The sequence below is a fragment of the Hesperophylax consimilis genome, chromosome 29, assembly GCF_061612785.1.
Source record: "Hesperophylax consimilis isolate HC1 chromosome 29, BYU_Hcon_1.0, whole genome shotgun sequence".
NCBI lineage: Eukaryota > Metazoa > Arthropoda > Insecta > Trichoptera > Limnephilidae > Hesperophylax > Hesperophylax consimilis.
In genome coordinates this window covers 17,625,064-17,640,054 of record NC_142864.1, presented here as the reverse complement: position 1 = coordinate 17,640,054, position 14,991 = coordinate 17,625,064, and the positions used below count along the sequence as shown (strand labels likewise).

General features: G+C 37.1%; 1 protein-coding gene across 4 annotated transcripts in view; it reads right to left on the bottom strand.

Moving 5' to 3' along the window:
• Positions 1-14,991, bottom strand: part of pan (transcription factor pangolin) — a 430,403-nt gene that overhangs the window by 5,073 nt on the left and 410,339 nt on the right. For 2 of the 4 annotated variants that reach the window (XM_089649145.1, XM_089649144.1), the window contains 3 exons: positions 12,152-12,377; positions 11,312-11,477; positions 2,879-2,948 (listed from right to left, as the gene is read on the bottom strand). In XM_089649145.1, the coding sequence (XP_089505271.1) occupies positions 2,879-2,948; positions 11,312-11,477; positions 12,152-12,377 (462 nt within the window). Of the gene's footprint in view, positions 1-2,878; positions 2,949-9,654; positions 9,809-11,311; positions 11,478-12,151; positions 12,378-14,991 lie in introns of all 4 variants that reach the window. The other 2 variants (XM_089649143.1, XM_089649146.1) reach the window with 1 other exon arrangement.

The window sequence follows — 14,991 nt, the reverse complement described above, 5'->3', positions numbered from 1 at the left end:
CTTTTTTTACAGTTCTGCATTGGGTAACTACCTAATGATTGGCTGCCGGGCAAATATGGTAAAAACGGTAGGCAGTAACTAATATCTGAGTGTTGTTGAAAAGTACAAAATGAACATTAAGAGACACGATTGCTGTCCGCGATATATGGGAGGCACTAGTAACCCCCCTTGGGGTCTTTGTTTTTTTTTACCTTCTGGTACGTATAGATTAAAGGAACTAGGCTATTTTCAAGGAAATGAGGTAAATATGGAAGGTAGCGCAATGGGCACATGGCTTCAGTGCAATGCAGACCGTCTCCGAGAAACACACAAAGGTTTTAATAAAAATATTATTTACAACCAATTGTAAGGAGTTGGTGATTTCTGTCGAAATACTGACAATTTTATTGTGGTACATAATATTGAGAGAAGAGTGTATTGCATTATTTCAATGCTTTAAAATTACTCTCAAAACAGAATTTTATAATGCTAAAGACTTTTTTTAAATGATGTTGTGTACATATGAAATGTAACAACTTCACAATTCCAAGCAACAAGAAAAAGATTTCTCACATGGCCACTCTAAGGCTAATACAAAATGATAACCGGATAAAACAGAACAATGACAAAACAAAATATTATGAAATATCAAAAGGTTAGATTAGAATTTTTTTCTTTTCTTCTCATGTTCTTTTCTGTCACTGTTCTGTTTTATCATGAAACCACAAAAAAACACAACGAAAAAAATAGCACGGCCAAAAAAAGAACACAACACTCAACAAGAGAAACAGACATTCGTTTGGGGACAACTGACCGCTAGCGAGGCAAAGTGGTGCAACTCTGGTAACCTCTGGCACTATAGGTCCACGTAGGTGGGCTCCTGGGGGGACCCGAGGACGGCCGGGGGTCCCGCGCCCCTCAGTAGCCCTAGGGCCCCCCCGCCCACTGCGGCCGACACCAACACTCCGCTTGATTCTGGACTGGATTCATCAACATATGTCCAAATAACCGCGATTACGATCATTCCGTACCATGTTCAAATTCCATTTTGCATGGAATGATTCATTAGTTCATCCCACAATTCAAATGTGTTCCATTTTAAAAAATAATGTAGGTGTTCCGATTCATAAGTTCATCCCACAATTCAAATGCGTTCCATTTTCAAAAACAATGTAGGTGTTCCGATTCACAAGTTATCCCACAATTCAAATGTGGTTCCATTTTATATGTCATGATTCATAAGTTCATCCCACGGTTCAAATTTGGTTTCAATTTCAATGATTTAAATATTGCACAATTCGAATGTGGTTCCATTTTGCAGAACGTTTTAAATGTTTGCATTCATAAGTTCATCCCATGATTTTCATTTAGTATCATGATTCAGAGTTGTCATTTTGTTCCATTATTGGAATGTGGTTTTCCATGGGTTTTTAGGCGACATTCATAGGATTTTAGTCAAGGTAATTATGATTTTAAAACACAAATAAATGTTTTATTTGATATGATGGGTAAATTCACCATGCAACAATAATCCATTTGACGAAGTTGTCAGATATCGTGTAGAATAGTAAAAATAAATTTACGGAGTTCAATAATGCCAGAGATTCGAGGGTTCACCATTTTGAATATATCGTCGATGTTTCGGTCCATCCAGGGAGAAGCAGCAATCATAATTTTGAGAGAACATTTGATTATTTTACAGAAATTGACAGAAAGTATTACATTTATGAAAAATAAAAATTAAATAAAAAAGACAAAACACGAACTTTGAAAACTGGTGTCAACTTTGAAACGACAATATAAAATAAAAAAATAACGAAAAACTCCATTAGAAAACAAGTAGAATTTTTAAGCTTGGTGTTTTTAATTGTGTAGGTTGTGTTGGATTTTTTTTTTTTTTTTTTCAGAAAATATGTCAATTTATTTATAGAACAGATGAATTAATTAAAAGTTCTGTCAATAATTATGATTGCCGATTCCCTCTCAATGGGGGTGTGTTAATGCTACACATGAATGCTATTATTTTTCTTTTTCAAAAAACTCATTTCAAGCACCAATACTCTAAAAAACATGGTTTCTAATTCGCCAATATTTAATTATCTCTATTTGAACGGCTACAGTGAAAGAAACATATTAAAATGAATTTATTTTATATTATATACAATTTGAAACTACTTTTTATTAATTGATGTTCTTATTTTGAAAACGGTTTATTTTTAAATATGGGATTTTTGGTTTCCGCGCTTCTGTTCCAAGTGAAAAGACATATTTTCTGATTTGTTTATTTTTGGGTTTGGGTTTTGTGGGTTAGGAGTTTTTAAACTGATGTGTGTGTTTTTTAATATTTTTTTATAAACATATCAAATTGACACAAGTTTTCAAAATACGACTGAATAACAAATGAAAATAAAATAAATTATACACTGATTTAAAGATATAAAATATAAAAAACAAAAAAATTTAAATTAATAATAGGTATATAAATATTAATTTTAAAAAATTCAGTCTTTCCACATAGAAACAATATATACAGACACCAAAAAATCATATTACAAATTAATTAAACAAACACATTTAACAGGTACTAACTTGAATTCTCAAAAAGAATTAAAAGGGGAATATTATTTAAAAAAATTGAGGAGTAGCTTTCAGAAATTTAATAAATAAAAACTTTTTTACTAAAGTTAAAAAAAAATAAAAAGTGGATCTTAAATTTTTTCATGTTAACATAAAAAATTGTTGAACATAATTTTGAATCTTTTATAGGAATTTTATGTTTTAATGGCAAAAAAATATTGGCTAACTACTAGTCTCGTCTTATGGACCGGAGAATTATAAAAATATAAAAAAACACACTAAACACTAAAAACAAAAATCTAAAATAAATTTGACAAATTACCTGCAAGGTTTGCACCATTGACTTTGTTGGTCCAACCCATAACGGGCTCTGCACTTCTTTAAGTTGTTTCCTAGAAAATCGAAGAAAATGTTGAAATTACAAAAATAATGGTTATATTTTAATAAAAATAAAAAAGACTCGACTTTAAAATAAAAAAAGACTCGATTTTTTAGATATTAAATTAAAAAAAAATTTTTTCAAAAATTTAAAAATTTAAACGAGATTTGAAAAATAAGAAAAGAAGCTGAATTTCAAAATCTTACTCAATTAGAATTAATAATTTTATAAATGCTCGGAATATTTTACATTAAAAAATCTTAAAATTAATTATTGAAGCAAAATATTGGTAAGATAAAAAAGGGAGCATCAGCAATCTTATAGAAATACCATGTCAAAACTAACTTTTAAACAAATTTGAAAATGAATAGTCAAGAAATTTTCCAACATTTTGTGAAAAAAAGTTACAGGAGATGTAAAAAACTTTTTTTATAAATCAGCAAACATTTCTGTGAAATAATGTAATATTACAAAAGTAATAATGGTACTTGCTGAGATGTGAGCTTTCGAAAAATGTTGGTTAAAATATTTTGACTAATAACAATCGATATTTTGAGAATTTTGTACTGTATAATAAGGTATTTTCATCGTTCTTTTTTATTCTTTAAAAAATTACGAAAACGAAGGTTTATATCTTTAAAAAGAAATACAAACTTTCACGGGTTACGAATAATCTGACAATCTTTGAAAATCTCCTACTGTAAGTTCACAGTAAGCGGAAAATGTTGCTTGTGTTGTGATGGAGGACTTAGCCAACCGCGGAATTGGACACAATACGCCTGGATGGGACCCAAACGCGATGTCAACTCAGCCACCGATCGGTTTCAGGTATTTTATATTTGACGAATAAATTATCTACGATTTATATGTGTCATTTTCGATTTGCTGCCAAAACGACATGTTTATTTTTATTCGTGAATTTTGCGGCGCTGACATCACGTTGGTGACATCCCTCTTATTACCAGACATTTGTGTTTTCTATGTCATAAAGACGCTGTAGCCAGATCTATGTCAAAACGACGCTGTAGCCAGATCAATGTCATAATGACGTGTAGATAGATCTGTCATAATGACGCTGTAGCCAGATCCATGTCGTAATGACGTTGTAGTCAGATCTATGGCATAATGACGCTGTAGTTAGATCTATGTCGTAATGAAGTTATAGTCAGATCTATGGCATAATGACGCTGTAGTTAGATCTATGTCGTAATGAAGTTATAGTCAGATCTATGGCATAATGACGCTGTAGTTAGATCTATGTCGTAATGAAGTTGTAGTCAGATCTATGGCATAATGACGCTGTAGTTAGATCTATGTCGTAATGAAGTTGTAGTCAGATCTATGGCATAATGACGCTGTAGTTAGATCTATGTCGTAATGAAGTTGTAGTCAGATCTATGGCATAATGACGCTGCAGCCAGATCTATGTCGTAATGACGTTGTAGCCAGATCTATGTCATAATGATGCTGTAGCCAGATCTATGTCAAAACGACGCTGTAGCCAGATCTATGTCATAATGATGCTGTAGCCAGATCTATGTCATAATGATGCTGTAGCCAGATCTATGTCAAAACGACGCTGTAGCCAGATCTATGTCATAATGACGTGTAGATAGATCTATGTCATAATGACGTTGTAGCCAGATCCATGTCGTAATGACGTTGTAGTCAGATCTATGGCATAATGAAGTTATAGTCAGATCTATGGCATAATGACGCTGTAGTTAGATCTATGTCGTAATGAAGTTATAGTCAGATCTATGGCATAATGACGCTGTAGTTAGATCTATGTCGTAATGAAGTTATAGTCAGATCTATGGCATAATGACGCTGTAGTTAGATCTATGTCGTAATGAAGTTGTAGTCAGATCTATGGCATAATGACGCTGTAGTTAGATCTATGTCGTAATGAAGTTGTAGTCAGATCTATGGCATAATGACGCTGTAGTTAGATCTATGTCATAATGAAGTTGTAGTCAGATCTATGGCATAGTGACGCTGCAGCCAGATCTATGTCGTAATGACGTTGTAGCCAGATCTATGTCATAATGATGCTGTAGCCAGATCTATGTCAAAACGACGCTGTAGCCAGATCTATGTCATAATGATGCTGTAGCCAGATCTATGTCATAATGATGCTGTAGCCAGATCTATGTCAAAACGACGCTGTAGCCAGATCTATGTCATAATGACGTGTAGATAGATCTATGTCATAATGACACTGTAGCCAGATCCATGTCGTAATGACGATGTAGTCAGATCTATGGCATAATGACGCTGTAGTTAGATCTATGTCGTAATGAAGTTGTAGTCAGATCTATGGCATAATGACGTTGTAACCAGATCTATGTCATAATGATGCTGTAACCAGATCTATGTCATAATGACGTTGTAACCAGATCTATGTCATAATGATGCTGTAGCCAAATCAATGTCATAATAACGCTGTAGTCAGATGAAACCGTTTCAGAATGTGCAATTTTAGATAGTTTTTAAAATCAATACGAATGAAAATTACACATTTTTAGTAGAAAGAACAAAATCAGAAAAATAAACTATAAATATTTCACACATTTTTAATAGTTTGTGAAAATACCCCATTGTATACGTACATTAGTTAAGTATATTAAAACTATTTTAAAATCTGTAATACAAGAAATTGATGTTTTAACATAGTATTTTCTATATAAACTATAATCATTTACACTAAGTAAGGCATGCATGGTTAAAAGTTGAACTAACTAATCTACCAACACCATTTCATGCAAAGGGAACATAAAAAAGGAATAAAAAGGGGAAAAGAAGGGAAGGGTAAGACAAAAAAGGGGAGAGGTGGGTGAATATAGAATAATAATAATCAATCGATTTTCAAGTACTACACTACATAATATTCAAAAATAATTTCATTTACTTACAAAAAGTTCAAAAAATACAAAAATAACCAAAAAGTACACTGAATTAAAATTAAACAACTTTTTTCAAAAGCAAAAAGCAGAATAGGTTCATTGTGTTGGGATAAAATTGACGTAGACTTTTTTTAATATGGCCAGCTCAAAATAAACAAGGAAGATAAGCAAAAATGATATATATTACAGTATTCAATAAGGTATAAATTCCAAAAACAGTTCAGCAGTCGGCTTACGACCGAAATAAGGAAAACGGCAGAGAACAATACAAAATGTATGCAGCGAACATAAATGAATAATGAAAATAAATAAAATGTGATTTTATAAATGGCGTCCATAGATGGCACCTTAATCGGATTTTTAATCTATAAATATTATTATAATCTAGTAAAAATATAGTTTTTTATGAATAATTTATTGACGTATCCTTTTTGGTGTTACGATTAAATATTATAAAATTTTGCAGTTATGACGTCTAAAATTATAAAGTAAATATTATAAAGTTTTGCATCTGAGTAGATATAAACAATTAACGATTATTTTTCTATTCTTGATGTTTTAATAGAGCCTCGTAACATCTTAGGAAAATGAAGTATCGTCAGTGAGGTTCAGATCGGCAGTTCGGCTCGCGTATGTATACGTAGCATTAGATGTGACGTAGTTATTCAATGAACAACTCTCATTCAAGCAAACGCATAAGTAAAAGCTCCTGATAAACTATGTTTTTATTGATTTTGAAATTGTTTTTGGTAGGAATCGAACCTTTCAATAATAATAATAATAATAATAATTGGATAATTTGTAGAGCGCCGTTTTTGTGAAAAATCACCTCAAGGGCGCTATCAATACAACCAATACGTGTCACAAATTTATACTGAACCCAACACTGTTTCAAACAACCGACGAAAGTAACTACCGCTGTTCGTTTATCTTCACTGTCAACTACATCTTTGATTCACACATAAGGATGGAAGTTTGAATAATTCTAAAGTACCTATTTTATATAACTGATTCATACCATTTCAAACATTATAAATATCTTTCAGATGTTAAATTTTTTTTCAGGATTTCCACAGGGATCGAAACTGTGACCTGGTTTATTACCAAAAAATTACGCTTCATTCACGATATATACTTCTTACACACTCTCCTCATCAGAAGTTGGCTATCATCACCCTACTGCAGACCCGAAGAATTCAGAGAAACCGCACTTGTACTTCCTCCTCTATCACTAACACGATATAAAAAGAAATACATAAAAGAGATGATAGTAACGAATTATTAGAACTCTAGACTTTCTTTGGGGAGACGTGTTGACATGCAAATAAAATTGCGGAATTCACAATGTCCAATCTAAGTTATTTAGTTATTTGAGAAAAAAAAATATTTTCTGCATATCCCTTACGCGTAATTTACAATTGGGCATTCATCATCATTTATGCAACGCACAAATTCTTAAATTCTCGTGAGTTTCAAGTAGTAATGGCAGTACACTCGCGTGCACCTGTAAATAAGTAAAGCTGTAATTAGTGGATAATTACGCCCAGGAAATGATAAACACTAATGACAGTGCGTACTACATTAATTGAACCAGTACAATTTATTAAACTTAAACATGTGACGAATCGGATAATAATTACACACGTAAATTAAACTTACAGAAGTGGTGTAATTTTTTATAATTATATCCGAGGAATGCAGCGAGAGTAGCATGTGCTATGTTCGTACAAATTGACGAGCCCGAATGAATGTTTTAAATTCATCAGTAAAAATGTAACCACCAATTTTTTATGTTTCTGAATAAAAAAAGTAGACGTCCACGTCATAAAGAGATTAGTACAACTTGTTGAGCACATTATTTTAATACTTTTATACGAATGAATCTGGATCATAAAATGTAATAGATAAAAGTTGATTTATTGATTTCTAGATAATGTAGATTTCACTGTCGATTAAGCCATTTTTTTGTCCTACGCTCTTTGAAAATGTCAATTAATTACTTCAGCAAAGGGTTCATCAAAACGTTTCCTAGGTTTTTGTAAAAGTTTTTATTGCAGTCGTTAATACAGCTCGTGTAAAAATATTTCTTGGATAAGGCTTAACATGTAAATGAAGCGTTGTTCGTTCTTAAATTCCTGCGGAGATGTAATCTTTCGAAACCCTGCAACTGCCTTCGAGTAACGGTACTCCCTGCGCGCAGAGACGTCATAATATTAAGTCGATTGCATTTGTAAGATGCGATTCTGCCGTTTAACTTGAAGTATGCATCGCACGTCCGTTCGCAGACATCTGATGCTCTTGCGAAGGGATCTACAAGACCAAACATTGACTGGATCTCACCAGAATGTCAAATAACAGAAGAACCATCTATTGAAGGTAAAACGTATTCAAAAATAATCGGACGAGTAAAAGGAAATGAAAAACCGGGACAACCATTTGAAGGGGGCCGTATCAAGATTGTAAAAAAACAACAAAATCAAAAGGGAGTTGAAGTAAAGGTAAAAAAACTAATCAATACTCAAAGGAACAAAATTAAAAAAAAAGGAAAATTCAAGAGGCAAAATATGATGCTACTCCTCAAAACCCAACAGGCGCGAAGTTTGGTTTATGAGCTGATGACAGGGCGGGAAGAGGAAGAAAGGCTGTGGAGGGTGGAGGAACAGTGCATGGAGGTTGAAGGAATTATTACGACCATGAAACAATTCAAAAGAGCTTCTCGATATTGGAGCTACGTAACGGATTCTGGGTTGGAGTGACATTACCTAAAATATGTAGAGGGCTTGTTGGAAGCGAGCAAAATAAAAACCGGAACTATGATGTATAGTAATGCTGACGTTGTTTTAAACCTTTTAAAGACATCGTAAAGAAGCGAAGAAGTCAATAATTATTAGAAGGTAGGAGTAAAAGGAACTTTAAAGGATTCACGACTAATAAAGTAGAAAATATGGATGTTTGTTTATTGTAGAATTGGTCTGCAATACGAATATTGGGCATTTTTACACCAAAGACGATACATGAGTTCGTAACGAAATCGTTGGAATCTAACAGAGTATGTACCAGAGTTATTATAGTGTTCCGGAAAGCCAAAACGTTGCCTCGTACCGTCACGATAGGTTATCTTTTTACTCTACGATTCAAATTCTTATATTACTTTGCAATTCAAAATTGCACTAGACTACATTTTCCCATTACCAGCATGCTTTGTCAAAATTAAAAGTATAAATGAGGGTATCATCACAATGGATCCACACAGTGAAGAAGTAATCTCTTCAATTGTCACAATCACAATACTCGACCTGGTCTTTTCGGCTTTATTCTCATTCCACGACATTTGCATTCTTCGTAGAATCTATGCAGTGTCTCCAGAACATTTTGTATAGATTCTAAGAAGATTACGATAGACTATTTGGCCAGGAATGTTTGGAAAGGATAACATGATACATGTTTGTGCTGATGATCTCAGAGTAGTCAAAAATCTTTTATTTTGCAGCCCATTAACTGCAAAATACAAGACCTGTGTAGGTCAACTGGCAAGTGAAATCACCAGCAACAAAACAGGATCACGGTATCCTGGTAACAGACGCGTGGATGTTACAAGTAAAGTGGATATTGCGATGTACCCTCAACCGTTCATCTTACTTGGTCGTGGACAAATTGGCCAAAAGGCTAAAAGATACGAAGCGATCAACAGTGCTACAAGTCTACTTCCTATTATGGAGATGCTCTTGGGTGATGGGGGGGAGGGTGGCGGGTGAGGAGATGTGGGTAGTGCTGGGGGGGGGGGGTGGTCGAGGACCGGCGTCAAGGCAGTACCTCCATCGGTTGTCTCCTGTTTTCGCTTCCTCTTCTTGCCCCTTTGGGTGTTAGCCCTAGAAGACCAATCTGGGTATAGTTGCATGTGGAGCTGCCTTTCCCTGCGCGCGAGCTCGTAATATTTGGCCTGTTCCTCACGCCCCAGCGCGTGCCACTGTCGCGTTATATGAAAAGAAAATGACAATCACAAACACCTGCCGTTGTAGTTGGACTAGCCAGGGAGGGTACAGGGCATATACTCACGCATCGCTTCACTCAACCCTTCCATCACAAATAATAAGGGAGGAGAATATAATGTAATAAAATAATAATAAAAGTATTCTGTCAAACAATGGAAGGTAAAATGTGAGTGAAACATAACATCCGAGAACAAGGAGTGTCTTGTTTGGTCCTCTTGCATCACTTAGTGTTGCTGCGACGGCTGTTACAGTTGTGATACCTGAAGATGCTTGTACAAGTAACGCTCGACGGTGCGACGGGTGCTAGAAAAACAGCCTTGTTCAAAGGACACAGCGTTTTGGTCGAGCTCGTCGAAATGTTCACCGATTGTTAATTTAGAATGCTTAATAATTTTGAACGGATATTAAAATTTTGGCCAATTGTTCGTAAACGTGGGGTGAAAAATTTTGAACCTATTCTGCGTGTCCGATGTTAGCGACACCTTGAAAACCGATTGCTCTTACATCCTACAGGTTGGAGTGTGAGGAACTAAAGGGGAACGACACGATCCACTGGTACATCACACACTAACCGACAAGTAAGGCCTATACAACAGGACTCCACGAGGGGAAAGCACAACCAGTTACCGAAACACCACTGCAATCAACTTCTTTCTTGAGTGAAACACAATAGGAGTGTAGGGTCTTTCAGGACTTTCTTCGAAGCTTGTCTCGGACTTTGGCTGTGTCTTCCCCGGGGCAACAAATACTACATCGCCACCTTTGTTTAGTCTAAGTTATTTGGAAGCATTTCGTCCCGGTGACGGTTGTGCCATCTTTGCATAAAGACGGGATGCCCGGCGCATCGTAACACACACCATGAACCACCACTACCGCCTGTTCTTAGTCCGGTTTTCAGCTGCTTTTCTAGCACAACTAATCGGTGCAGAGATCCCAGAAGAAACAAAAGATTTAAAACAATACATCACACCAAGCAAATTCTTAATTTGATTCCCCAAAAGTAACCTTTAAACCCAGAGATAGTTTGAATGCGACACACGATAGTTTGTTGGTTTCAAACGCGAAATAAATAGCTAGGTGGATGCCGAGAGATTCCCATCTGAGATACAACTAGCACAAAACAACAGAGATAGAGACAATACACACTCTTAACGGAAAAGAAAACAGAAAGATCAGTAGAAAGATCGAGATGATATTGCTGAGGAGGGATCGGGAAAGGGGGTATAAAACAAAAAACCCAACGGAGAACAGCGCGATGGACTTAAAATCAAATAAGAGCTTTCTCGACTCGACGCTTACTCAACTTTAGTCCATCTCGCGCGTGTTAGGATGATAAAGAAAGACCCAGAGAAAGGACAAGAGATTCTGACAAGGTGGTTTAACATTGGGATAGAAGGGATCTTTGTTAGCACAATTTCGACTGGGGAATGTATTTAGTTCTGGTTTAGCGCCATCGTTCAACGGCTTTGGTGCCGTACCTCCCAGATCCGCAGGGCTTCGTTCCTTTTTCCGTTTTTTCTTTTTCGACCCATATCCATAGTTGTCCCTAGCACTCCATCCGGGGTACAGTTGCATATGAAGCTGTCTCTCCTGCCGAGCCTTTTCGTAGTATTTTGCCTGTTCATCTCGACTTAGGGAGTGCCACTATACAGCGAGTAGGTAACAAAATATGTATTTAGTCATTTTTACAGTCGTAAAGGGACCTACTTCTCCTAATAAATATGTTTTTAAGCAGTCAAATATGTAAAGAAAAAATAATAGGATTTTTAATATTTATGTGAAAATGCAATTGGAAATGTTTTATGATTGTTGGTCTCTCAAAAGTCTTGATCTACATGAATAACAGAATAAAACACAAGTAAATAATATAACGTTCTAAAGTTCTACTGTATGGTTTCTTCGTCTGCTCTCCAAAAAATGTTGATATGCTAGAAATGAAATCATGAGAATGTTGTTTTACACTGCATTCAAAGACCGTTCACATGTTAATTTATTAAACAATCATTCCAGTCATTTTGTTCTTTGTTGTGGGTATAATATTTTAAAACATACAAAAGTACATCATGTAGCTCAAATACACGTTGGTCACATCTCACATACAGCTTCTTTAAGTGTTGTTATCTTTTCAAATCAAGCTTACACATTTTTATCAATGGGACTTGATTTCATTTAATAATATCTCATATTCGATTTCTCCTAAAGAGATTTTGGCAGCTGACATTCAATCTTATACACCCTGAGAACATTATTCAATCATAAAATTTTCAAAAACAACTTAAAAAACTAAGATATTTGCAAAAAGAAATATTTGGACTTACCCGTCTGCCTAGAATCTGGTTGATGGCGGCGCTCTCTTTGAGCGTGCACTCGGCGACCACCTTTGCGCGCATCTCCTTCATGTACAGCATGAAGGCGTTCAGCGGCTTCTTGATGTGAGGCTTCTTGTTCTTATCGTTAGCCGCCCCGCCAGCGCCTTGGTTGCCACCTTGGGGAGTTCCAGGCGCGCTTCCGGGACCATCGCTCTTGTCTGACTTGTCGAGACCCCTGCGGAAAAACAAAAAAATAAATTAAGGTAAACCTCACCCTCCGGGGAAAAAACGCTTCGGTAAACTCCCAGTAATTCTTCAATTACCCGCCTGTGCAAGCGCTAGCCTATCTACCACTCATCACTCTTTCACATAACCAAAGCTCATAAAATCATCAATGTTTGCATTTTTTACCTCGGGTCAAGTTTCGTGAACATAGAAAATACCTCAAATTTTATTAGTACCAAGTTATTTAAGGATATTTCGTAGGTTAAGAGCTAACTAGCATTTTTGTTCATTGAGTTTTAATAATCTAGCATTCTTTACAATGTTTTTTATCATTGAAAAAAGGATTCATGATTTATTAATCGAGAATTCGTCCGCTCCGGAGTCCTCGAACTGGTAGAAGTTTGTAAGTCTCTCCTTGTAGGAAATACATTGAATAGACCATGTAGTGTGCCAACTACCGCACGCAACGGTTGTGTCCGCCGCGATGTTCGCGATGCCACCGGCTCGTTATTGTTACCGCGCGTGCAGGTAGTGCAGTGAGTGAAGCGGATACCAAATTAAGTGGGCCTCCAACTACAAACTATGCCGCTATTTAAGGGGCCGAAGACCGATAGGTCTCCCGGCCAAGGGGAGTCAAAAAATATCGGGGAACAATTAAAAATATTGTCCCTGAATATTGAGGGAACCTCTCGATCAAAGGTGGATTTTTTATTAAAAATACTCACTGACAGAAATATCGATATTTTGCTACTCCAGGAAACTCATATCGTAGAAACCGACTCACCACGCTTGGATATTCCCGGCTACCTTCTAGCGGCAGTGCGGGGACACCCAAAACATGGGCTTGCAACCTACATCAAGCCGGAGTTGCAGAATATCACCCGAAAAATCACTGATGGATATCACGCGATCGGAATTCAGGTTGGAAAACTCGCTGTATTTAATATCTACAAACCTCCCAATGAACTATGGCAGTCACCAGCTCTTCCTGCATACAATCACCCGGCGGTGTATGTGGGAGATTTCAACAGCCACCACTTCCTATGGGGCTACTCGACGACCGATAAAGCTGGAGAGCAGATCACGGATTGGGCGTCAGCACAGGATTGCCAACTTATTTACGATGCTAAGCAAAAGGGAACATTTTTCTCTGCGCGATGGCGACGTGAATATACGCCAGACTTGTGTTTTGTCTCTACAGCGCCGGACGGAAAACCTATGAGGGCTTCGAGAACTATATTGAACAGTTTCCCACATAGCCAACACAGGCCAGTCATGCTAAGCATAGGCATACAGATTCCGTGTATTTCCAGCAATCCGTTGCCGCGATGGAATCTAAGAAAGGCAGAATGGCGAGACTTCTCGGAATATGTTGACAGGGTTGTGGATAACATACCACCAAAGCCGAATTCCTACGACCGTTTTTCAAACCTTTTATTTATAGCCGCAAAGAAATTTATACCTAGAGGCTACAGAAAAGTGTATATTCCAACATGGAGCTCAGAAAGTGAACAGCTTCTAGCCGAATTCGAGAGGACGAATGACCCAGACACTGCCTCTGACCTTCTCCAGTCTCTGGACGACGGACGTATGAAACGGTGGAATGAATTAATGGAGGAAATGAATTTCGAGCACTCGAGCAGAAAAGCATGGCAAACACTAAGGCGACTTGGAGCTGCAGATCAGCCAACTAAAACAATGCCCAAAGTGTCACCAAATGCTGTTGCTCAGCAACTACTCCGTAGTTCAAAAACGACAACAAGGTCTAACATAAACCACCAGGTCCAAAAATCTCTGAAGGCGGCGCGGCTAAAATGGCCGGTGAACCCCAACACTGTGGTCGCCGTTACAGCTGACGATGTAGATATCGCCCTCACTTCAACAAAAGCTGGGAAAGCAGCTGGATGTGATGGAGTTCTCCCAGACTTTCTGAAACATGCTGGACCACGGACAAAAATATGGATCGCAAAACTATTTACTGAAATTTTCAAAACTGGAGAAATACCAAATACCTGGAGAAAGTCTAAAGTTATTGCGATCCTCAAACCCAACAAGCCAGCAGAGGATCCGAACAGCTACCGGCCAATTTCACTTTTAAGTACCATGTACAAACTTCTTGAGCGAGTTGTGCTCCGCAGACTTACTCCAATTTTGGAGAAAGTGGTCCCACAAGAGCAAGCTGGCTTCAGACCAGGCCGTAACTGCTGCGATCAGGTGTTAGCACTGACAACACACATTGAATCTGGTTTCCAGAAACGGCTGAAGACTGCGGCAGCGTTCATTGATCTCTCTGCGGCCTACGACACGGTGTGGCACAAAGGCCTCCTTGTTAAACTGTACGACACCATAGAGGATGGCAACACAGTACGACTCATTGAGCAACTGCTAACTGGCCGTACCTTCAGGGTTTTTCTAGGAGGGCGAAAAAGCAAAAAAATACCCCTCAATAATGGCCTTGCCCAGGGCTCAGTGCTGGCCCCATCGCTATTTAACATCTACACTCGAGACCTCCCTCACACTGAAGGCAGAAAATTTGCTTACGCAGATGACATCGCCGTCACAGCTCAAGCCAAAACCCTTAAAGCAGCAGAAGATATCCTCAATTCTGACCTAAAGGCTTTGGA